The sequence below is a fragment of the Solea senegalensis genome, linkage group LG5 (genome assembly GCF_019176455.1).
Source record: "Solea senegalensis isolate Sse05_10M linkage group LG5, IFAPA_SoseM_1, whole genome shotgun sequence".
In the NCBI taxonomy this organism is placed as follows: domain Eukaryota; kingdom Metazoa; phylum Chordata; class Actinopteri; order Pleuronectiformes; family Soleidae; genus Solea; species Solea senegalensis.
Genome location: NC_058025.1, coordinates 7,326,320 through 7,350,387, shown reverse-complemented (window position 1 = coordinate 7,350,387; position 24,068 = coordinate 7,326,320). Strand labels below are relative to the sequence as shown.

Genomic DNA, 24,068 nt, shown 5'->3' with positions numbered 1-24,068 from the left:
ACAAACTCAGGTGATGATTTATTCAGCTTATAGTTGTTAGTGTCAGTCAAACACACCCACGCCCACACAAAAAATGTAAATGATGATTGGACCACAGATCCTTGAAGAGAGGACATTGATAACTGCTGGCTCTGACGTTAACCCTCCTGGCACCGGGTTAGTTATGTGAGACGCCCGGGGTCAACTTTCCGTCTGGAGTTTCCAGGACGATGAAGAGTTGAAGAGCAGGTAGATTGTGTTGGTTTGGGCTTGATGTTAAAGGGCCTGTACTGCCAGACCATGCCTAAGCAGAGCTGTGCTGCCGGTGGAGGACTGGACAGGAGGAATAGCTCAGCAGCAGCAGCGGTGGACAGGAGTGGAGCTGTCGATGGGATGAGTATTAATGACAGGATGGTGCAGGCGAGCACAGACCTCACAGACACTTTATTAATCCACAATGTCACCAGTGATGAAGCAGAGGAGGACTCCTCCAGGTCCAGGCAGCACACAGAGCCAGATGGGGAATGGGACCCCACCGGCACGAAGCAGGTAAATGCAGTCCAAACACACACACACACACACACACACCAGGTAATCTGATCGTTTGGTAGTATGAGCAGATCAGATTACAGTGCTGCAAAAGTCAGTAGAGAGAGAGAGAGAGATCGTCTGCAAAGTGTGTGGAGATGAGTTAAAAACCAGCATGCACGTGTCACAAATGTTTTCATTGTCGTGTGTGTGTGTGTCTGTGTATTGACGAGGAACAAAGCTTTGAGCTGTCAAACAGGTTCTGGGTAAAGGTTTGTCAGTGTGTGACAGTTGAGCTACAACACGCTGAGAACTAACAGCTGATTAGAGTCACTGCACTGGAACTGACTGACTGCTCATTAGATGTGTATGCATGACAGTGTTTGGCTATGGAGCAATATATAGAGAGCATATATACATTCCCTGGCAGTCATTAGATAGAAACACCTGTGCATGTGTATGTGTGTGTGTGAAACACATTCCACAGTCCAACAATTTATGGTACGAGAAAAAAAACAAAAACAAAAGAAAACCTATAGTGAATATTCACAGCTCTTAAAGGGGTGGTTCATGTCTTTTGTGGCCGTATAAGGTAACCACTCACTCTCCTGCACCAAAGTTCATTGGGGGACCAAAAAGCAATTTCATGTTATGGCACAGAGGAGTCGTAGATCCACCGCAGCCTCCATCAGTGAGTTGAAATGTGTTAACAAATCCTTGTTGGAATTTGTCTAAGTCCACGGTTCTCAGGTTCTCAAACTGCGGTACGTGTACCACCTGTGGTACGTGAACTTCCTCTGGTGGTAAAATCAGAAACCCTGTTCCACTGTATATACCAGGATATGATCATAGCAGTAATAATTAGAGTCAATTTATCTCTCGCTCCATCTTAATCTAATGTCACTACACCCGTGTGTGAAGTATATGTGAGGAAGAGGAGGATGATGAGTGAGCAAATTATCTTATTGGAAATAAATCTGCCTCCTGTCTTTGCTCGACCTTTTTACACCACTGTATTTTAACTTTGGTGATAATTGTGCTACATCAAGAGTTCATTATTTTTGAAAACCACTGATCTAAGTGAAACAAACTTACGAAACAAGGCAGCAGTAGACCAGCACCTCCTGTGTCTCCCTGAGTTAAAATCGTTGACTTTGGTGAGTGTCCAAATGTAGATTTCATAAATTGAGCCTTTAGTTAAGTGACTAAAATCATTTTTTTCCATGTTTTCACTGAGAGCCAGCATCCATGTCCTGGTTCTCGGCAACAATGACGACATACTTGGCGAATTCACTGTTGTCAATGGCCCTGTTAATGTGTCAATTCCTTGTGCAACTTCACTTCAAAATTCGGAACCACGCCTTCGATTTCGGCCGGAGAGCCTGTTTGGATTTGATGAAGGAACGAAGGAAAAAAATAATAATAAAAAAATTAAGAATTAGTGTCCGGCTTCAGGTTTCAACATTTTGTCTTCCAAAACTGGGTCATGTAGGTTTTTGGTGTCAAAGTTTGGTAAATGCTTGAGAGCCACTGTTGTAGAAAACAGTAGGTACAGTCTGACCTCTGCTGCACCTCTGTGTGGAACCACTGATGTTTTCTTTTCTCTCTCTTTGTCTGTTTCAGTTCCAGCCCTCAGCGGCGCATTACATAACTACATTCTTATTTTTCCATGCCCTGCACCTCTTTCTGACAACAGTGGAAAAGACAGATCCAAACAAGGCAAAGTTAATACCTCGTTTCTCGCTTTTGATCAGTCCATTTCTCACACGCTGTCTCTCAATTTTCGTTTTCATAAAAAAAGAAGAAAAGTTGTCTCTTTCTTCCCCGTCTCCTCTCCACATAACCCCCCGCCCCCTTTCTGCCCCACCACAAGTTGGTTCACTTTTGCACCCAATGTGGTGTGCTCGCTTTCCATTAGTTCATTTCCCTCTTTGAGAACGCGCTTGCATGCTACATGTGTGTTTGCGGGCGTGTTGATGTGCGCTGTATGTGTGTGTGTGTGTGTGCACGTGCACACATGTCCCCCGAGTCTCAGAACAGTATTATTGTAAACATATCATTTGATGGGGAGAGTGGTTCAGGTTGTTGGCCGACTGCCCTGCTTTCATTTGGAGCAGAGCTGCCAACATCTGGACTGTGTCAACACTCACTGACTGACTCTGTGTGTGTGTGTGTGTGTGTGTGTGTGTTCATTGGAGTCCCTTCCTTAGCCCCAGAGCTGTCAGCCGTTGGATGGGGAGCAGATTTGCTGAGATTAATCAAAGGTGTAGCATTAATATAAAAGGAGCCCGTGCCTCCAGGCGGCCATTTTAAGAGCCTGGAAGAGTAGCGTTGCATCCTTCAGGATGAGCTTTGTCTCACGCGCAGGTACATGGTCGGAACAGTAACAAAGTAACTGCACATGCGACACAGCCAAAGTGTGCGTCGTGTGCATATCGCAGACACTGGTCTACTCTTGTGTCAGGGACGTCTAGTATTCCTTTTTCACCATTGGGTGAAAGCCTGGACGCAGGGAATAGGACGAGTTCCTACCAAAGAAGAAGACAAGAATGCTGCACCTCCCTCAGACTATCGTGATGACTATCCCTGGCGACGACTCCTTCTGTTGCCGAAATGGTTTTTCTGCTTGTTGAGCACGGCTTAATGCTCCACCTATCGCTGTGTGCACTCAAAATCTGGGCTGCACGCACGCTGTGAAGGGCCTTTAAAGAGTGAAAATGACCTGTCATTTACTTGCAGACATTCACTGGGTCACGTTCAGTGTTCTCTCTGGGCTGAATGCTTTGCTTGATAAGTGTACGAGCTGCAGGAGAAACTGTAGCATGAGATTCTGTGGCCACCCTGCACGCAGAAAAACCCACAAATCCAACAGGGAAAACGTAAATGATGTTCTCCGTATGATGAAAAATGTGCAGCAACTTCCTTCATTAATTTATTTAAAGCCAGGTCAGGATGTGCAGCCACCACAGATGTACGGCTGACTAACGCTTCAGAGACACACAACACATTGCAGTGGTGAGTGGGATGAGAAGAGAAGAGAAGAGAAGAGGGGGGGGGAACAGAACTGACCTCATTAATTTATGTAAACTGAGAGCAGATGCATTGGAATTATTGTGGTGTACACACACACACAGACACACACACACACACACACACACAGCAATAATGTGAATGTTGAAAGGGAGAGATAGATCAAAACCACTGTGGGGTTTGTTGTGCGTTTTTGTGTGTGCGCATATACACACACATTATTATTTTTTGTTTACCTCTTAAAGAGCTTTTCTGGTACAAACACTCTCCTTGTCAGGACCAGTAGTCCTCATGGAGAGCAAAACCTGGTCCTCATGAGGCAGAACCTCATTTTTGAGGAACTGGTCAAGTTTTGGGCGAATATATGAATTGTGGTGAGGTTAAGGTTAGGGTTAGACGTGAATTAGTTCTGGTTGAGGTCAGGAAAAATGCTTTGTAAGGCTGTCCAAACAATTGGAAGTAAAGACTGTGTAATGAGTGACAGACTGAAGACCAATAGTCCTCTTGGAGACCAACACCTAGTCCTAATGAGGCAGAACCTCATTCCTGAGGACCTGGTAAAGTTAGGGTTAAGATTTGACTTGGGTTAATTCAGGTTAAGCATTAATTGGTTATTGTTAAGGTTAGCTCTTGAATGTCTGTTATGAGAGCGAGAGTGAGATAAACATGACATTAACTAAACCCTAGAGGCATGCTGACATTTCTCCCACAATGCCTCTCACAGTAGTCTCAACTGTTATTTGAGTAAAGTCAGGGCTCGAGCTTCCTTCCTCTTGTGGTGGGGTAACTCCATCTTAAAACACACACATATACACACATCTCAGGAGAAGTTTATAATCTTGTGGTTTCTCTAACCCAGAGTAAATGCCATACTCGCTGCAAAACATTCAATCCTTTTCTTTTCCTTTCTTTTCTTTTCTTTTCTTTTTTTCTTCTTGTCCTCCTCTCCAAGCTTCATCTTCAGACACCATTTTTTTTTGGAGCCTTTAATGGATGTGCGCATGCACGCACGCTTCTTAATGCACATGTGTGAATATGCATGAATAGAGACTTTGCTGTGATAATCCGCCCAGCTGAGGATGGAGGATCTCTGTCCAGCCTGTCTGTGAGTCACGCAGCAGTCAGTGCTGTTGGCTCTGGCAGCCCCGTCTGATCTGGCCTCGCTGGACTAAAGATATTCGGTTGTAGTGAGCGCTAATGTTGTTTCTGAGCTCTGGGTAGAGCTGGACCGAGATGTATTTGGGTTGGCTTTCAGAGGGATGAGGGCTGTTTGCCTACCGGGCTGAAGACTCTGCAGGGGGCCTGCCTAATCTGCTGCGCCATCCGACAGCTTAATTAGTGGTTCACTGCTGCTCTCACACACACAGTCTGCTCACACACACACACACACACGCACGCACACTGGGGCATAGCTCGTTAGTCTAATAAAGAGCCATTAGAAGGTTAAATATGGGCCTCATTATAGATTAGTCATTTACTACCATGCATATTAAACTCTCTTGTGTGATTCCGATAACTGCTCATATCACTGTGAAAGTGAGGAACACAGTCAACTCATGCAACGTTAATTTGCCGTGCCATGGCTTGGGATTTGGCCTGTCTCCTGCTGCGAGCATAAACACCATGATGAATCACTTCCAGTCAGTGGCTGAGAGCTTAAATGTCATTACATGAGGGTGTCTTTATGTTGTGGGTGCGCGCTACACTCTGTAAATTGTTTGAGGTGATTCTGACGTGCCGTGATCCAATGGGGCTTAAAGAGAAAGAGGCTTGAGAGGGATAAGCTGTGTGAAGAGGAGGGCCAGATTAGTTTGAATGGATTTGGAATCCCTCGTGGAAGCTTGGACTAAATGCTGTATTGAAATGTCAGCGATAATAATTTCCCTACTCTTGTTGCTAAAGAATCCGGTTCTTTTACAGGGTATTTGAGAGAAGACCAGTCCATGACTACATGAGAGGGAGGGCGAGAGTTTACCGTCCCACAAAGACACGTACACTTTCTCTTCATCAAGCTCGATCTGACTCAAACCACGCTTGTGTCTTTACTTGGACCCTAATAACATTATTCTCCTGGTCACGGCCACATGAAAAACAGATGAGCATGGGCCATAAAGGGGAAAATCCATTTTCAAAAAGGAATTAAAATATTGGAGCTGCCAGTGTTTTGACTTAGTGGATAAAGCCTCCAGGCAACTATAGGGGTAGAGCGAGAATCTGTGAGAATGTCAAACAGCAGATGGCTTTACCGACTCAAGACATGGATTAGCCATCTAAAGCCTTGTTTTAGGAGTTACAGTATTAGTGAACAGCCCATGGCTGTCCGACAATGTAAAACAAAGTGCCAGCGACATGTCAATGAGAGGGAGTCTCATCAGAAAAAGACCCCGGAGTTGGAAATGAGCTGGTGGACACAATCACCTCCTTACAGGGGTGTCAAACTCAAATGTCCCAGGGGGACAATGGGCGTCTAGTCTGGTCAAGAGGAATAAAAATACTCTTCTGTGGCAAGTGGACAATATTACAACACCATTTCACATATTTTCAAAGTAAAAGTGCTTACTTTGATATGGAACGATGTAAACTTCACAATAAATAACTAACGCATGACGCAAAATATGACGGGCCGCCAGTTTGACTCCTCTGACCCAATATCCCTGTATTTCAGTCAAGCATGTTCAGAAAAGAAAGAGACATGGGTTGTGTTTATCAGCATCTTCCCTTCATTAAAACTGCAGTGTGTGACTTTTATCCATCCATCCATCCATCCATCCATCCATCCATCCACAGAGATCAGTTCAGGCAAACAAATTCAAAAAGGGCCAGGCAAAGGTACAGGTGTGAGGTGGAGGGAGACAACGAGACACAGGTGAACCTCACGAGGGCGGGGCAGGGGCAGGAAGTGAAGGGATCTGAAACGAGAGGAGAGGTAAGTTTCACAATAAAACAGGAAACAAGAAACATGACAGAAAGAAACAAAAAAACATGATTTTAAGGGGAAAGCCGAGATGTTTTGCTCTTATGTGGCGGAAACTGAAGTTGCTGTGCATTAACTAACAGATGAGCGAGTTTTCTTGTCTACTGTTTGTCTCGTCTTCTCCTTCAGTAATCCTTGATGCAGCGCCGCCTCAGGCGAGGAGGGGAATACGTTATTCTAAAGGCACGATTAGATGTGAAAATGACCATAGTCTCTCCAGTCCTCTTACCAGTGGCAACAGCAATAACCAGATCCCAGAGTTTGTTGCACGACGCTAACTCAGTGCCACACGACTCGTGTCGCCCGGCGACACTCCTGCGCCGCTCAAAAGGAAACGATTCATTTTATGTCAAGACAGACGGAGGCAACTTCGCACTCGTGAAGCGAGACGGGAAAAAACATGAAGAAGCACCCGCGAAAATGTGATTGCAAGCCGTTAAACTGTCAACAAGAGACATGAATCGGTTATTTATAATGTTTGCACTGTTTAATGTTTACGATAGCTCGTGCACTCACTGTGTGGTTGCGTTGAGTTGTGCATGATTGTATGTATATATATATATATAGACAGTATATATGAGTGTGTGAGTGACATATTGTCATTTTGCTCACAGGGAAAAGATGCTAATTTACTATCTCTCAAACAGATGTCACATTAAGCCGCTAACATTCACACACATCTGGCCACACGTGCTCAAATGAGTCGTTTATCATCGAGCGTCGACTTTGGCCGTTTTCAGAGACTCTTCATGAATAACTTTTCATCTGAAAGAAATACTGAAGTGAGACTTTACACAGGGATAGAATAATATGTAACATGAGCTTACTTTGTAACGCCGCAGATCAGTGTGATCCCCTGCTGCAAAGCCTCACGGTGTTCTCTCTGCTGCGTCTTTTGAAAAACAAACGTCGGGCCTTGAATCCCGGACAAACACGTCGATATTTACTGTTTGACTCTTCTTTTTTTTAGCCAACAGAGCAGGAAGAAATGTAACAGTAGGGTTTATTTTTTCGTTTTTTTTTTAACATCAAGCATGTCACAGTTGCTAACATGAAACTGCAACGATTGAATGTGTGCGTGCGTTCGTGTGCGTGTGTGTGTCTCTTGAAGAGTGGGTTTGGCAGAGGGCCATGCAGCTGGAAGTCATCATAGAACCAATTACTTTCTGTCTTTTGCTCTCCTTCGCTCTCCTCCTTTCTTCCCTTCACCCTCTTTGTCGTTCTCCTCATCTCTCCTTTCTGCTCCCATTTTGTCTGTCTGTCTGATTTTAATTCTGCTGGCCCCGTTCTCTTTGAGAACCGAGACTTCACGGTTAACCCCTTCCTTCACGTCGCCCAGGCCACGTTTACTTCCTTCCAGATCCTTTCCAATCCGATCTATTATCCAGGAAACTTCACCTACCTTATCATCCTCTTAAATAGGTGTATGTGTGTGTGTGAGTTTGCCATCATTTTTCAGCTTCACTGGCTTATTGACTCAGATGTGCTGTGTTTGTATGACTGCATGTCCTGCTAACACAACTAACAGGCCAATTTACAGTAACATGTTTGAGCTGCAACTCATGCCATGCGTGAAGGGTGGCAAGAGTGTAAACACTGATTACAGACTGTGTGTGTGTGTGTGTGTGAGAGAGAGAGAGAGAGAGAGAGAGAGGCAGTGAAGGATGGAGGAAATGAGAGTTAACAGTGTAAACAAATGAGGACTGTAATGAGGATAAAGCACCACAGTGAACAAGTGAGCCTTTGTCTTCACGTGTACCTGCTCTCCCTCTCTCTCACTCTTACACACACACACACACACACAAACATTTTGTGCATTTGAACATTCGACATAAGCCCCGTACCCTAACCTTAACCATCACAACTAAATACCTTATCCTAACCTTAAAACAGGTCTTAACCCCAAAAAAGCCCTTTAAAGATGTGAAGACCAGCCGAAATGCCCTCACTCACTATAGTTTACAGGATTGTTGGTCCTCACAAAGTGACAAATACAAGAACACACATACGGGTTTGTAAAGCTGTTCTTCTTAGGACACTGCATTCTGTTAAACCTAACCCATTTGGACAGTCTAAAAAAAGGGTTATCTCTAACTTTGACCACAAAAAGTTAAGCCCTAACCCTAACTTTAACCATCCCAACTACAAAACCTAACCCTAAAACCAGGTCTGAATGCCCCAAAAACCCCCTTTAAAGATTTGTGAACCAGCTAAAATGTCCTCACTCGAGAACACACATATTTATATACACATATATATATATATATATATATATATATATATATATATATATATATATATATATATATATATATATGCATATATATACATATATATATGCATATATATACATATATATGCATATACATATACATATACATATACATATACATATATACATGTATATATATATATATATATATATATATATACTGTATATATATATATATATATATATATATATATATATATATATATGTACACATAGCAGTTTTTCCAACAGCTTCATGAATGTCACTTCTCAGAGAGTTTTCCACAGCATCATTTCTCCTGTCTGGCATGTTTAACATTTTTTTGTCCTTAAACGGAGGTTGGATCACCACCAACATTTAACATTTTTACAGGAAACCCTTGTAACGTGTCCAACATAAGCTGCATATCTTTAACAGTGGTTAACAAAAGCCTTTATTCAAATGTTTTACCACAGAAGAGGAACTACAAGGTACCCCATCGTATTTTAACCTTTGGAATAATTTCACTTTAAATTGTTTTGATTAGAAAGTAATCTATTTCAGATGGATCAGTCCGACATATTTTGCTCAAAATCACAGTTTTTTCTATTTTCTAGATTTGTATCCCAGGCTTCGAGGAGCACATCTACAAGCAGACACTCCTACTTAAAGTTGCACAATTGAATATTTAGTGAATGCCATGTCTGCTTCACTGTGTAAAGGCTAAATTATTACCATTATTATAATTATTATGATTATGATTATTATTGTTATTCTTATTATTATTATCATAACCATTATTATTCTTATTATCATTATTATTATTATTGTTATTATTATTATTAGTAGTAGTACTAGTAGTAGCAGTAGTATTACATGGTGCAGGGTGAAATTATCCAACTGAAATATGTTTCAAGACTTTGCTAAAGAACTCTTTTTTTTATTGATAAAAATGGAAATACGTAGTTGTATCTAAAGGTGGGGTAATTGCGGTCTGATTTCCCAAATCAAACACAACATTTAGGTTATACATCATATGGATATACTGTATATACAGTAAAACTTCTGTTATTGTATATACTATGTATATACTCTACTAGAGTATATACATAGTATATACTCTATATTGATTTTGAAGTATTGTCTTGCTCTATAGCTGCCATAGAGATACTTCAAATTTGACTTTTCAGGTGCACCATTGTTGATAAGAGCAAGGATTTAAAAGCTAACACATTGAACATCACACTTGCTATGGTTGGTAAATAACAGTAATAATTCTAATCCGTATAAAATGTTCCATATTTTGCAGAAATGTGCTGAAAATATCATTATTATTTCTCTGTCCCCTGCATTAAGACCCATTCAGTGGAAATGCTCATTCTTTCCCACACACACACACACACACACACATATATGTATACATGCAGACATGCAAATGAAAGTGACAGCACGTTAGCTGGAAACTAAGAAAACAAATACGACAACCACCATACAGAGAATGTCTCGCTGCGCTAAAAGAGGCCACTCATTCTGAAAAAGGGGCAAATAGTAACAAGTAACACACACACACACACACACACACACACACACAGATGGAGATGTGGCCGGGCGTCAGGCCAGATGCTCAGAGAGAAGGAAACTAACATTCTTGTGATGGGGAGTCATCAAGTATCAGGTTCCACAGACTCTGGCAGAAGCAGTAGAGACCCCCCACCCCACCACCACCACACACACGCGCGCACACACACACACAGGTTTTGCGCAGTAATTTTTTTGGAAGAAGGCTTTATTGACGATCCCAACCCTTAATCATAACCAGTTAAGGCCTAACCTGAACCTCACAATTCAAATCTTAGCTTAGTTCCTCAGAAATGAGGTTCTGCCTCATTAGGACCAGGTTTTGCTCTCCATGCGGACTAATGGTCCTGACGAGGTCAGTGTTTATGGCAGAAAAGGTCCTAAAGAGGAAATAAACACACACGCACACACGCTGCACTGACTTCCATTCATCTGGAGAGTCTGACAAAAGTGTGACGCCTAACCTTAAACATAACCACTTCATGCCTAAGCCTAACCTTAAGCCACAATATAAATCTTAGCCCTAAACTTAAACTAGTTCCTCAGAAATGAGGTTCTGCCTCATTAGGACCAGGTTTTGGTCTCCATGGTCAGTGTTGAGGCCAGAGAAGTCACTTTGTCTGTTTTTCCCCCCTCTGTGTGTATGAGAGTGGGGCGACTGCATGACATCACTGAAAGTGCTGCCTCTTCTAATTTTGTCACATCCAATCCAATCCAACTTTATTTAAACACAGCAACAGCTGAAGCAACGTGCTGCAAATCCGAGATGAATAAAACAAATACGATAAAGAAACACAACACCTAAAAGATCTAAAAACAAACAATTAAAAAAACACTGTAGAAAGTATAGCAACAACACAAATAAGAGTAAAACTGGGTTTTAGGTTAGGTTTTAAAAATCTGTGCGCAGAGGTGTCTGATCTTGAACGCAGCTTGGTCGGATTTGTTTCATTTTGTTTGTGTATTTGTGTTTTTATCAGTGAGAAAAGTGTGACACCGAGACCGAGCAAAGGCAAATCATTCCAGAAGAATTTGTTAATTTGATCCAGCTCGAGCCCGCAGGTTAAATAGTCACAGAGGAGGAGGAGGAGGAGGAGGAGGGAGTGAAGAAGAGGCAGAGCTGATGTGTACTTTCATATTATTCCACAAGATGTCAGCATCGACCTTCTCTTGACTACTCCTTACAGATGAACGCTCAGATTTCCCAAAAACCCTTTTTCTCCTTCAAAAATGTACAATTTAACAGCGATGAAAAACAGAAGACATCATTGGAAATGTGAAGTTAGAAGTTTGGATATTATTCATCAAACTAGATTTACTTTAAACTGCATTTTGCAGCCATGAAACAGTGGTTCCACTCACACCTGACAATTCATGTGTCCTGTCCTGTCCCGTGTCCCCTGTCCCATGTTTTTTTTCAATTTTAGTCCTGACTTTTTTCTTGATTTTTTTTTTCCTTCAATCTCATATTTCTAATCTAAGAATTATGACTTTTTTCTGCAGAATTCTGATGGAAGAGTGGAAGTGTAGTGGAAGAGTGGAAGAGTATTAGGGCCACATGTAAAAATATATAGATAAATAAAACAGTATTACTTCTGAGAAAAAAGTCAGAGTTATGAGGAAAAAAGTCTGACTTTAATCTCAGAATTAGAAAAAGAAAAGGTGATATTATGATTTTAAAGTCAGACTTTTTTCCTCAGAATTCATGCTGTTTTATTTATCTATATATTTTTACATGTGGTCCTAATACTCTTCCGTAACCATGTACTAAACATCTGTTGTGTTCACCTTTTCCCACCTGCATCCATCCATCCATTTTCTACCACTTTATCCTCCACAGGAGGGTCGTGGGGGGTGCCAATCTCAGCTGACATAGGGCAATAGCCGGGGTCAAACCCTGGACCGTTCGCCAGTTTCCCACCTGCAATTTGTCCAAAATAAAAAAAAACAACATAAAAATTATTTTTAGAACGTGTATTCTTTCAAATGTATGTTATATTGTAAACGACAGTGACAACACACAACAATGAAAACTGTGGGTAAATAAAGAAAATCCAACCACAGAGAGTTGGCATTTGACATAAACTAAACCTTTGCTGCCACCTAGAGATATAAAAGCATCATTGCAGGGGAAAAAGGTTGATATAGATACAGATTGCTGTACAAATAAAAACACAAAGTTTAACATTGTCAAATAAATAAGTAATTAAATAATGAAAGAATAAAAACAGAAGAGAAATAATACTAAAAACATGAAATAAAACCAAATGCATGATTTTAATTATTATTTTTTTACATAAAAAACTGCAAAACAGAACAGAAACCAAAATATTCTAAATTCTAAACTGACGAATAATCGTGTTACTCCATTGACATGAAATAACATGTGCATGTGTGTGTGTGTGACTGACTTAAAATCAATGACAGTGATTATCAAGTTATTATCAATCTAGTTTTATTTAAGAGATTTAAAATGCTGAAAATCCAACTGTAGATTAAAGTATGCTGAATAATCTACTTCAGATTACAGTCAAGTTAAAGGACCAGTGTGTGACATTTTAGGATGTCTTTCATTAATCTGGTCTGTGACAGCACCTGTAAAAAGGTGCTTAATCAATAATCAATAATATATTTTTACATTTAAGCATCATATTGTTTTTCACTTCATTCTAATAATTTCTTTCCGCTCTGTATCACTGTTTATATTTAATATTTAAATGTTTCTGTTTACGTGTAAATGTTGCATTTATTGAACGTCTTTTAAGAAAGAAAGAAAGTAACTGGAAGAAAGAGAGAGAAGGGACACTAGAAAGGAAAGCAATAAAGGACGGAAGAGAAGGAAAGAATGAACATGAGGAGGTGACATGAAAGAAGGGAAGGAGGAAAGAAAGAAAAAAGGAATGGAAAGAAAGAAGTAATGACAGAAAGAAAGAAGGGCTGGAAAGAATTAAAGCAATAGAAAGAAAGGACTAAAAGAAGGAGCGAGAGAGAGAGATGTTGGAAAGGACAGAAAACGGAGATAAAAGAAAAAAGGAATGGATGAAAAGAAAGGAGGGAGAAGGGATGGACAGAATTAAAGAAGCATGGAAAGAAGGGACTGAAAGAAAGAGGGAGAGAAGAAGCAATAAAGGAACATTTTGTGCTTCGTTTTCTGTAAGAATTCAAACAGAATTCACCTCACTGAAAGGTAACAGTGTATTTGGACACATTTAGTGTGTAGTCACACATTTTCTTTTTCTGTAGAATTGGAGGTGAGGACGGGTAGCAGCCGTTACTATAGCGATAAAACACAAACGACTTATGTCACTGGTTTCATTTATTTTAAAGATGGAGTTTTCCAATGATTGATGCAAATAATCGGCTGGAGAGTGAGACAAGACAAGATTTTTGTTGCTTCAGTTGGATATTAACACATACAGTTATGTATGTTCTATTATCTTTCTATCGGCTTGTTTCTGTCAGTTATTTTCCAAATGCAATCCATAACTGGAATACCGTTAGTTCAGTTTAACGCAAAAAAGAAAGGCTTGCAGAAAACCATGAGTGTTGAAATTTCAGTGCCATTTGCTATTTTAGTGCACCACTATTATTTTAGTATTTGGGGCAGACCGCGGCTAAACGCAAACAGAACTTGGCTTGTGACCAAAAGGTTGCTGGCTTGAGTCCCCGTCGGGTAAAAGGCTGGGGTGTCCCTGAGCAAGATACCCAAACCTCATTGGTCGTTGTTAATTGGACACTCTAAATTGACCCCAGTGGGTCCAGGCCACTGTGTAAAGAATGTGCCCTCTTGTGTAAAGAGATTTTGATTGTAGTATGTACACATTATAGTATACTCACTCACTAGTACTTCACTAGTACTTCACTAGTACTTCTAACGATGCTGTTTTGAGTCTGTGCTTTTATTTTATTGTGCAAACACTACTGAGAATTGTGGTCTTGAGATCTTCGATCTCTGTGGTTGAAGTAATAAGAGTCGTGAAGGCTGTGGTCTTATTTCAAGATTTGAGTCAGTGAGTTTTCTCACTTAACTTACATGACACAGCTGAAAGGCCAATAAAATGATGAACAATGAAGTCATTCTTGTGTGAATATGATCAAAACCTCTTTACACAAGATATACAGTAGGTACAATCTGGCCTAGAGGGATATAATTTGGCCAAGAGGGGTATAATCTGGCCTAGGCTAATACATGCTCCGGAGTTAAAGTGGCCTAGGCCATAAGATATCTAGCATAGGTCACTTTAACCCCAGGTTTATTCTGGGCTGGGGGTATATTATGGTCTGTTACACCAGTCCCAAGCCCAGATAAATTGGAAGGATTGTGTCAGGAAAGACAACCCGTGTAAAAATCTCTGAGGAATAATCTGCTGTGGCGACCCCTAGAGAGGGAGCAGCTCATACATCATTCATTCATTCATCTACTGTTTTATCCTCCACATGGGGGTTGTGGGGGGTTGCTGGTGCCAATCCCTGCTGACAAAGAGTGAAAGGTGGGGTCCATCCTGTAAATGTCGTCAGTCCATTGAGGGAGAAGCTGAAAAACAAACCAAAAGTTATTTTAGTCAGTTGACAGTTTTTGGTACTGATGCCAGATCTGTATCAGGGAGCTTGAATGCAGATCCTGATGGTGCTTATATGGTCTCGGTCCCTGAAGGTCTCGGTCATGTCTTGATCTCAGTTAGTTTAGTCTTGACTGTGTGGCAGAGAACTGCGTAACATCTTAAGTGTTTCCTGTAGATCGCCGTCCTTGATACAGACGTGCCGCATCTTTGTATGTACACCTGGCTGGGTGTGGGGAAACTCGCTGAGCAGCATTAACTTCATGACGAGAGCGATGTGGATGTGAGTGAGAGAGCAAAAGAGAGGGGGGAGAGAGGGAGGTGAAGAGGTGGAGAAAAGGTGGGGTTTTCGCTGTGGCATGCTGCTATAAAAGTGTCTGTAGTACAGCTTGAGTCCAAACCTTAAACGCGTGTCTTCTCTGGGACATATGCCTGGATCACACGGCACCAAGGTAGGGACAGCAGATCACGTCACATGTTATGTGGATGATTCTTTAAAATGCAGTGAACTGTATTTTTTTATTGTAAATAATGAGAAAGGCAGCTGTTGAAAGATTGAGACGAGATGGTGGTAGCTGTGATCAATGCATACGAGTACACTGATGAGTGTGTGTGTGTTATATATTATAATATAATAATATATATAATTATGCACGTAACACGTTTCCAGTAACGGTGGCACACAAATACAATAAAACCTGAAGGTCTGTAATTCATTCATTTATTTGAACCTTTACGTAACAGACATGAGGACACAGAAAAGATTTACATCGTGGTCAGTGACTCCAGACATTGAGAAACAGATGCCTGCAAACGTTAGTCAACTTTCTTTTTACGTGACAGTTTTTAATTGTTTGGGAATTTCATTTCCTAAGGAGAGATGAAACGATTAATTTAGTAATCGATTTTTAACCGATTACTAAATTAATCAACAAAAAATCGATGAATCGGTTTGAAGCTTTTTTCTTGATTAAAACAAGATTTCTGATTGTTTAAGCTTCTTAAATGTAAATATTTTCTTCATTTCTTTGCTCTGGATAAAAAAGAAATCATTAGACTTCAATCATTTTGGTTTGTGGACAAAACAAGACATTTGAGAACATTCCAGATTCCAGATTTGACGAACACTGATCAACATTTTTTAAGGTTTTCTGATCTTTTATGGACCAAACGATTAATCGACAGATGAATCTATTATGAAAATAATCGATAGTTGCAGCTCTATTCCTAATTATGGCAGCTTACCTTGCTGTAAACCGTTTACAAAGCTAGTAGAAGTTACATAAAACCTACATAGCCGGTAACATGTTGCAGATCACAGTCATCACTTCATGCAAAAGAAAAGTGAAGAATGTGATTTTAAATGACCTTGAGCTCACCTTTTAAACTGAGTCTGGGGCGAGTGTGGAGAAACTTGCTGGGCAACAGTGATTCCTGCGGAGAGTGAGTTTGAAAACAGAAGAAAAAAGGAGAGAGGAAGTGTGTTTTATATAAGGGGCAGGGACGTGAAGAGAAAGTGAAGATTGATAACCATTTACAAAGCAGTGCGCTGAAGTAATCTTTCTAAAGATAATGATCGATATCAGAAGGCAGCCCGATTGAGTCTGGATGAATTCACGTCCGTGCAGCATTCTATGTGAGGACACAATGCATTTCTTAATCCCTTACCCTGACCTTAACCCAGCTGACACAGGGCGGGAGGCGGGGTACACCCTGGACGAGGCGCCAGTCCATCACAGGCAAAATACCTAACCCTAACCTTTGATTTAAAACCCAATCTAAGCCTAACCCTGAAACTGTTCAGGCTTTACTTCAAAACTGGACCCAACAATGCAGACAGCAGACACAAGGGAAGAGTTCAACTGATTTTCATAACAATAAGTAGACAAAAAAGAGAGACAGGGGAGACGAAGACCACACAGACAAATAACAAAGGAGACTGTCCTCCAACGAAACATAACTATGGGTCATAAACAGGAATTACGACTCAAGGGTACGTTTTTAAAATAAGCGCTCCCTAGTGGTAGTATAAATAACAGCAATCTGGTATCTGGTAGCAATCTTGGTGTGTCGTCACCAAGTAACGTCTACACCCAAGTTCGACTTTTACACACGCAACACGCTCATTTTATTTTTATTTGTCATTGCCATAACAATAACCTCATTAACACTCGCTAAAAACGTACCTAAGAGTCGTATTCAGGGGGTCCCAGTGAATGCCTCATTAGGACCAGGTTTTGCTCTCTTTAGAGACTACCCGTATTTATGGTCCAAGAACACACACACACACACACACACACACAAATCCATTTCCAGAGAAGTTTGGCCTTCATTTAAAAGTGTTTCCAAACATACACAATACAAGTGTATAAATCCAGGCCTGCAACACAACAACACAAGTTTTACTTCACCTTTTCTTTTCATGACTTTGAATGGAAGTGAATGTACTAACTATGGCAACTTTGCAAGTGGAACGCTTGTCCATTCTTGCCAAAAACAAGACTCCACAGTCCACTGTCGCCACTCACTTCATTATGCACCAGAAAACTTCAGTGGAAGACAGAACTGGACTGCACAAACGCCAGAGGAGAAGAAGAAAGTGTCCAAACTTCTTTTGGAATTGGAGTTTGTGTGTATGTGCGTGTAGTGGATTTAGAAAAAAGTGCCAAAGGAGGACTTTTTTTTTACTCTTTTCTTTTTCCAGGATATTCAGAAGAATATCATCGCGTCCACCTGCGCCGCTCTCCCCACTCGCGCTCCTGCAGCCACCTTTTCTGTAAGTCACCCTCATCCACATTCTGCCAGCACCTGCCTATGAAATGTATGAGGAAGAGCTTTGAGTGAGAGTCATCAAGACGAGCAAAGGTTGATCAAAGGTGGATCAAAGGTTGGTCATCAAGACAACCGAGTCTATATAAATATATTCCATTTGCCCGCGCACATTTTAAATGATTTTATTTATTAAGTTTTAAATAAACCTGAAAATTTACAGTTCAATAAATTTACTGTATCGAATTTTGAGATTTTATCTTTTATTCTTTTTCTTTTCAGTATGTTAGAAGAAATCATCATAGATGTCATCTAATAATTAAATTAAATTAAATTAAATTAAATTAAATTAAATTAAATTAAATAAATAAAAAAAAAACCTCTTGGGTCCAAAGAGAGCATTTTTTCAAACTCTAATCATGACTCTATAGGAACTCCGTCCACTGATGATGCAACCACATCTGCCACCTGACCATGGCTCTCAGGAGGAGACGAAGGACAAAGACCCAGTGCAGCCTGCAGGACCCACATGTCTGCAGAGGGCCAGGGCCCGATTCCTCAAGGGAGTCTCGTACTTCTCTGGAAACATGGAGGTGTTTGGAAAATGGATGGAAAGTAAGTTAGTACTACAACCTTCACTCCCTGTGGCCGTGTTTAAGAATGCACAACTTTTCTTATTCACTGCACATGAGCATTTGTCCAGGATTTATTTGTTTGTTTCTGGGTGCACAGCAGGGGGCTTGAAAAGCTTGAAATCTTGAATCTTGAATCTTGAATCTTGGTGAAGCTCCAGGGAGACTAAGAGGAGCATGGGCAGAGGAGTCCCTGGCCCATGTAGCAAGAGTGGACTGGGCCCCCCCTGGAGCAGAGTGGAGCTCTATCGAAGTAAGGAGGTGCATAGGGCAGGGAGAGGAGTGTCTGGCATGGGAACCCCTGGGGCTTCCTGGAACATGGTCAGCAGTCTCAGCTAGACTAAGGGGGGCCATGGGGCACTAGGGGGTGCCTGGCCCTGGTAGGCGAGAGTACTGGGCCCCCTGGAGCAGAGCAGAGCTCCATGGAGGTAAGGGGGCATGGCAGACTTGTGTCCAGGCAGGGGAGGACCTAACCTGGGTCGCTGAGTGGACTGAGCCCCCTGGAGGAGCCACCCAAAGTGGTGTGCATGTACCCCTCGGGGTGTACAAGCTGCATCTAGACACTGCATATGATAATACTAACTAATTAACTAACTAATATTATGTTCAAGTGAGATTTACATGAAATAAAAGATATAATTATGGTATTGAAATCCTTCTTAATTAGATTATTTAACTGTAAATGAAATATTGTCAAGACAGAAGACAGAGAGCCAAATCACTGTGGAACAGCCACAGATTCCAGAGCCTTTCCACTCTTTACTAAATCTAAGCTTCATGGACTGAGGTGTTTTGTCTGAATAAGACTAAACAACAATGTAATATTTACTATACTCCTGCTGTGAGGCTGCAGGTGGCGCTGATAAAGAGGGAGAGAGAGGGGCAGGAATGTAGCTACACAAGCTCTGTGCACGTGCACAGTATGTGTCGGGAAAATGTTGCCTCTCTACATGTTTATTCACATTCACAGTGACATTTATATTCTGTACAAACACTGATTCCCTCTCTCTCTCTGCATCTTTCAGAACAGTTCCTCTTGCTGCAGCTGCTGGACTGGGTTCTACGTGGAGCTGCCCAAGTGATGTTTGTCAACAACCCTCTGAGTGGCCTCATCATCTTTGCCGGCCTTATCCTACAGAACTACTGGTGGGCCCTCAATGGTTTTGTGGGAACACTTTTTTCTACCATCTCTGCCCTCATTCTGCAGCAGAACAGGTCAGAACATCTGATTATTGGTCTTATTTCTTTTAGTTGTTAAATTCACCCCTGTCTGTTGCAGGTGGTTGGTTTCACCTGAGACAAAGTGTGAAAGTGTGGCAGGGTTACCTGAGAGACAGAGTCTGCTGTTGTGTGGGTGATGGACTTCACAATTGTTGTTGTTGTTGTTGTTCTTTAGGGGTGCCATAGCTGCAGGGCTGTATGGGTACAACGGCATCTTGGTGGGTCTGCTGATGGCTGTGTTCTCCGGTGCAGGAGACTGGTACTGGTGGCTTCTGTTACCCAACATCTTCATGTCCATGATGTGGTGAGTAGCAGGACTAAGCATTGATTGTAAATGAGAGGGAGAGGTGACGATATATATGAAGTAACACTGATGCCCTCATCAGAAGATATAAACGTAACCAATAACAGCTAAGCACTTAGCTTACAGACACCCTGGTGACACCCTGTTACTCATCTCTGGCACAGGATGGTATAGTTTTATGTTGGATTATAAAAAGAAGATTAAGCAACTACTTAGACATCAATAAAAAAATGAAAAAATGTATTAAATCTTACACAGATGGTGTTTCTTTCCTGTGTTTCAGCCCAGTCCTAACCAGCGCCATCGCATCGATCAACAGTCGCTGGGATCTGCCCGTGTTCACTTTGCCCTTCAACATCCTGGTCTGTCTCCACATGGTCGCCACCGGTCACTTCAACCACCACTTCCCTCAGGTTCTCATTCAGCCTCGCTCGGAGCTGCCCAACATCACCTGGGCTGAAATCGATGTTGCCAAGGTCAGTGGCGGTCCGGGATTTTTCTATGAACTATAACTTACTATGAGGGAGTAAGGGAGATGTCTGCTCACCAACGCAGCCCAAACAATAAGTCTCATACGGCGACATGAGCTGTTGTGTTTGACCTCTTTGTGCGTCTTTCTGTAGCTGTTCATGTCAGTGCCTGTGGGAATAGGCCAGGTTTATGGCTGTGACAACCCTTGGACAGGAGGAATCTTCATCATCTCACTCTTCATCTCTTCTCCAATCACCTGTGCTCATGCTGTCCTGGGATCTGCAGTGGGCATGGTTTCAGGTGAGGGGTCCTCAGAATGGAAGGATGCAGGATAGTGAGCAGCTTTAAAGGCGACATAGAATGCTTGTATTGCACATATATGTTAGTTATGGAGGTCTACTTACATATATTAACTTGTTTTCATGATTAAAAACCTCCTAATCGCTGCAAACTAGCCGATCAAAATATCTCCTCACTGACGCTCTCGTCAGCCGCGCTGTTTCAGACCAAAACCACACCCCCAGAACGTGGACTGTGTTGTGATTGGTCAGCCAACGAGAGCTTTCCCACTGTCCTGTGATTGGCCAGGTACCTGGAAGTGACGTAATAGATAGGCCAGCTCTCACATACACAGCTCCCCCTCTGGCACGGTGGATGCTCTGCATCTCAGCAGCTACAACGAGAGTAGTTCTTCTTCTTCTGCGGTTGAATGTACGCAACCGGATGTGCCCGGACTAGTGCCCGCACCAGGAGGCGCTACGGTGGTGAGAGGAGTGGTGAGGATTTCTGATGACGACATCAAATTAAGGAAGTGCCAATCCACTTCGCAGAGCCCAGGAAAACAATACAACACTATTTTCTCAGCAGTGGCTGAACTGTTTGTTCTGAAACTTTAGGGTTTCATAAACGAGGTAATGACGCAGATACACACACACAAACGCAGCGTTAATTGGAGCTTTCGGTCTATGTCGCCTTTAAAAGTGAATCTGTTTCACAAGCGACCACGACGTTATACACGTGGCCTGGGTCGTACTTATCAAGTTCACCTTTAGGTTAAAATTTAAGGTTATATCTAACGTTTTTACAGACATTTGTTCTCATGAACTACAAAGGAATATATGTATACCCCACTTTCTCGATTTGTTTTTTTTGGGTTGGTAAAATTCATAATTTAATAAATATAAATATGAAAATAAATCTTTAAGGAGTCATCATTTAGTTAAGGTTGTCTTACTGTGCTAATCCACTCAGTTGCTCAGTTCCATGTTAAAATCCAACCATTCTCTAAAGGTTGTATGAAGGTTGTGACATAGGAACTTTAGGGGGATGTTCTGGGAACCAAAAGAGAACGTTCTACAAAAGTTTTATGACGGTTGTCTTCATAGGACCTTTAGGGGAACGTTCTGGGAACCAAAAGAGAACATTCTATAAAGGTTGTATGAAGGTTGTGACATAGGAAATTTAGGGGGATGTTCTGGGAACCAAAAGAGAACATTCTATAAAGGTTGTATGAAGGTTGTGAGATAGGAACTTTAGGGGAACGTTCTGGGAACCAAAGGAGAACGTTCTATAAAGGTTGTATGAAGGTTGTGACATAGGAACATTCTGGGAACCAAAAGACAACGTTCTATAAAGGTTGCATAAAGGGTGTGACATAGTAACTTTAGGGGAACGTTCTGGGAACCAAAAGAGAACGTTCTATAAAGGTTGTATGAAGGTTGAGACATAGGACCTTTAGGGGAATGTTCTGGGAACCAAAAGAGCGTTCTAAAGGTTGTATGAAGGTTGTGACATAGGAGCTTTAGGGGAACGTTGTGGGAACCAAAAGACAACGTTCTATAAAGGTTGTATAAAGGGTGTGATATAGGAACTTTAGGGGAACGTTCTGGGAACCGGAAGACAACGTTCTGTAAAGGTTGTATAAAGGTTGTGACATAGTAACTTTAGGGGAACGTTCTGGGAACCAAAAGAGAACGTTCTGTAAAGGCTGTATGAAGGTTGTGACATAGGAAATTTAGGGGAACGTTCTGGGAACCAGAAGAGAACGTTCTGTAAAGGTTGTATGAAGGTTGTGACATAGGAAATTTAGGGGGATGTTCTGGGAGCCAAAAGAGAACGTTCTATAAAGGTTGGATGAAGGTTGTGACATAGGAGCTTTAGGGGAATGTTCTGGGAACCAAAAGAGAACGTTCTATAAAGGTTGTATGAAGGTTGTGACATAGGAGCTTTAGGGGAACGTTCTATAAAGGTTGTACGAAGGTTGTGACATAGGAACTTTAGGGGGATGTTCTAGGAACCAAAAGAGAACGTTCTATAAAGGTTGTACGAAGGTTGTGACATAGGAACTTTAGGGGGATGTTCTTTGAACCAAAAGAGAACGTTGTACGAAGGAAAACCTGTGGGGGGAACCTTCAGGGAACATTCTGGGAACCAGACATTGTTAGCTGGGTAACACTGTCCGTCCAAACTCCAGAATGACTTTAAACTGAGTGTTTGTTTTGCAGGTCTGGCTCTGGCTGCTCCTTTTGGAGACATTTACTTTGGCCTCTGGGGATACAACTGTGTGTTAGCCTGCATCGCTATAGGGGGGATGTTTTATGCTCTCACCTGGCAGGTACACCTGCTCGCACTTACATGTGGTGAGTACATGTGATGAGGAGAGACTCACTATCTATCTAGTGCATCTTATCTAAACATGACAAACATGTGACATGTCGTCATGTGCAAGGCTGGCAAGGAAACAACAATTATCTCTTGTATTTCTTTCCTCCACAGCATTTTTCTGTGCATACCTCGGCTCAGCCATTGCCAACATTATGTCCACGGTGAGCGCATGTTCACATAAATGTACAACAGCTCGTCATCAAATCAGACTCGCAGCTATATGATGTGTTTTTCATCCACAGTTTGGTCTGCCCGCCTGCACCTGGCCTTTCTGCCTCTCTGCGCTGACGTTCCTTCACTTAACCACCGAGACCAAAAAGATCTTCAAACTCCCACTGGCCAAAGTCGTCTACCCCGAGAAGAACCTGGCCTTCTTCTGGAAAATGAAGAAGGACGAGAAGAGGGAGAAGGCAGAGAAGGAGAAAAAGGAGGAGGAGGAGGAGCAGAGAGCCAACGAGGAAAGGGAAATGGTAAATGAGAAGGAGCAGTTGAGGCTTGAGCTCGCCATGGCAGAGGAAGGGAGAGTTGATAGCGAGGCATCAGATTATAACGATTTGGAAATATTTGTGTCCCAAGAAAATGCCAGCGAAGAGGAGACCACACACAACGATGACGTTGCGACCGAGTCTATGTAAATAGCATACTGCACAAATCCAAAAACGTATATTTCTAATAAATATTTTTTTATGCACTCTGTCTATGTCCATGGTGGTTTTGTTGTCAGAACAATATTAAAGGTGAAAGATGGGAGTTAATTAACTACAGTGGCCTGGAAGTGCAAACCATTATTACAAAACGTGAAAACACCTTAAGGAAAGGGATTGTACCTTTTCTAAAACGAACTTTACAAGACGCGAAACACGCGCTATGAACACGTGAACCAGTCACCAGCCGACTGTTTTTTTTTTACTTCAACGGAATATTCACTTATACAACCTTACTTACTTAGCACCACTTCCTTTCAACCTGGCTTTCAAAATAAGAGCCACTGACTTCTGACTTTTTACTACTTCTTCTATCAAATGTTGCCATAACATTCACTGAAAAAGAAATAAAGGTTTGAATGTCATTCCACAAGCCTCGTCATTCCATGCTGACTCACTCCACGATGTAATAAAATGATTAGGA

General features: G+C 41.7%; 1 protein-coding gene across 2 annotated transcripts; it reads left to right on the top strand.

Moving 5' to 3' along the window:
- The first annotated feature begins 234 nt into the window (after positions 1 to 234).
- Positions 235 to 23,642, top strand: slc14a2 (solute carrier family 14 member 2). Of its 2 annotated transcripts, none has more exons than XM_044025474.1 (10): positions 235 to 528; positions 17,584 to 17,655; positions 18,080 to 18,263; positions 19,306 to 19,495; positions 19,677 to 19,805; positions 20,089 to 20,281; positions 20,429 to 20,576; positions 22,781 to 22,915; positions 23,052 to 23,101; positions 23,183 to 23,642. In XM_044025474.1, exons 1-10 carry the CDS (start codon positions 253 to 255, stop codon positions 23,573 to 23,575), a joined length of 1,770 nt encoding a protein of 589 aa, XP_043881409.1. In that variant the 5' UTR covers positions 235 to 252; the 3' UTR covers positions 23,576 to 23,642. The 2 variants fall into 2 exon arrangements, with proteins under 2 accessions (XP_043881409.1, XP_043881410.1); XM_044025475.1 differs by lacking the exon at positions 235 to 528 and adding an exon at positions 15,296 to 15,331.
- The last annotated feature ends 426 nt before the right edge of the window (positions 23,643 to 24,068 follow it).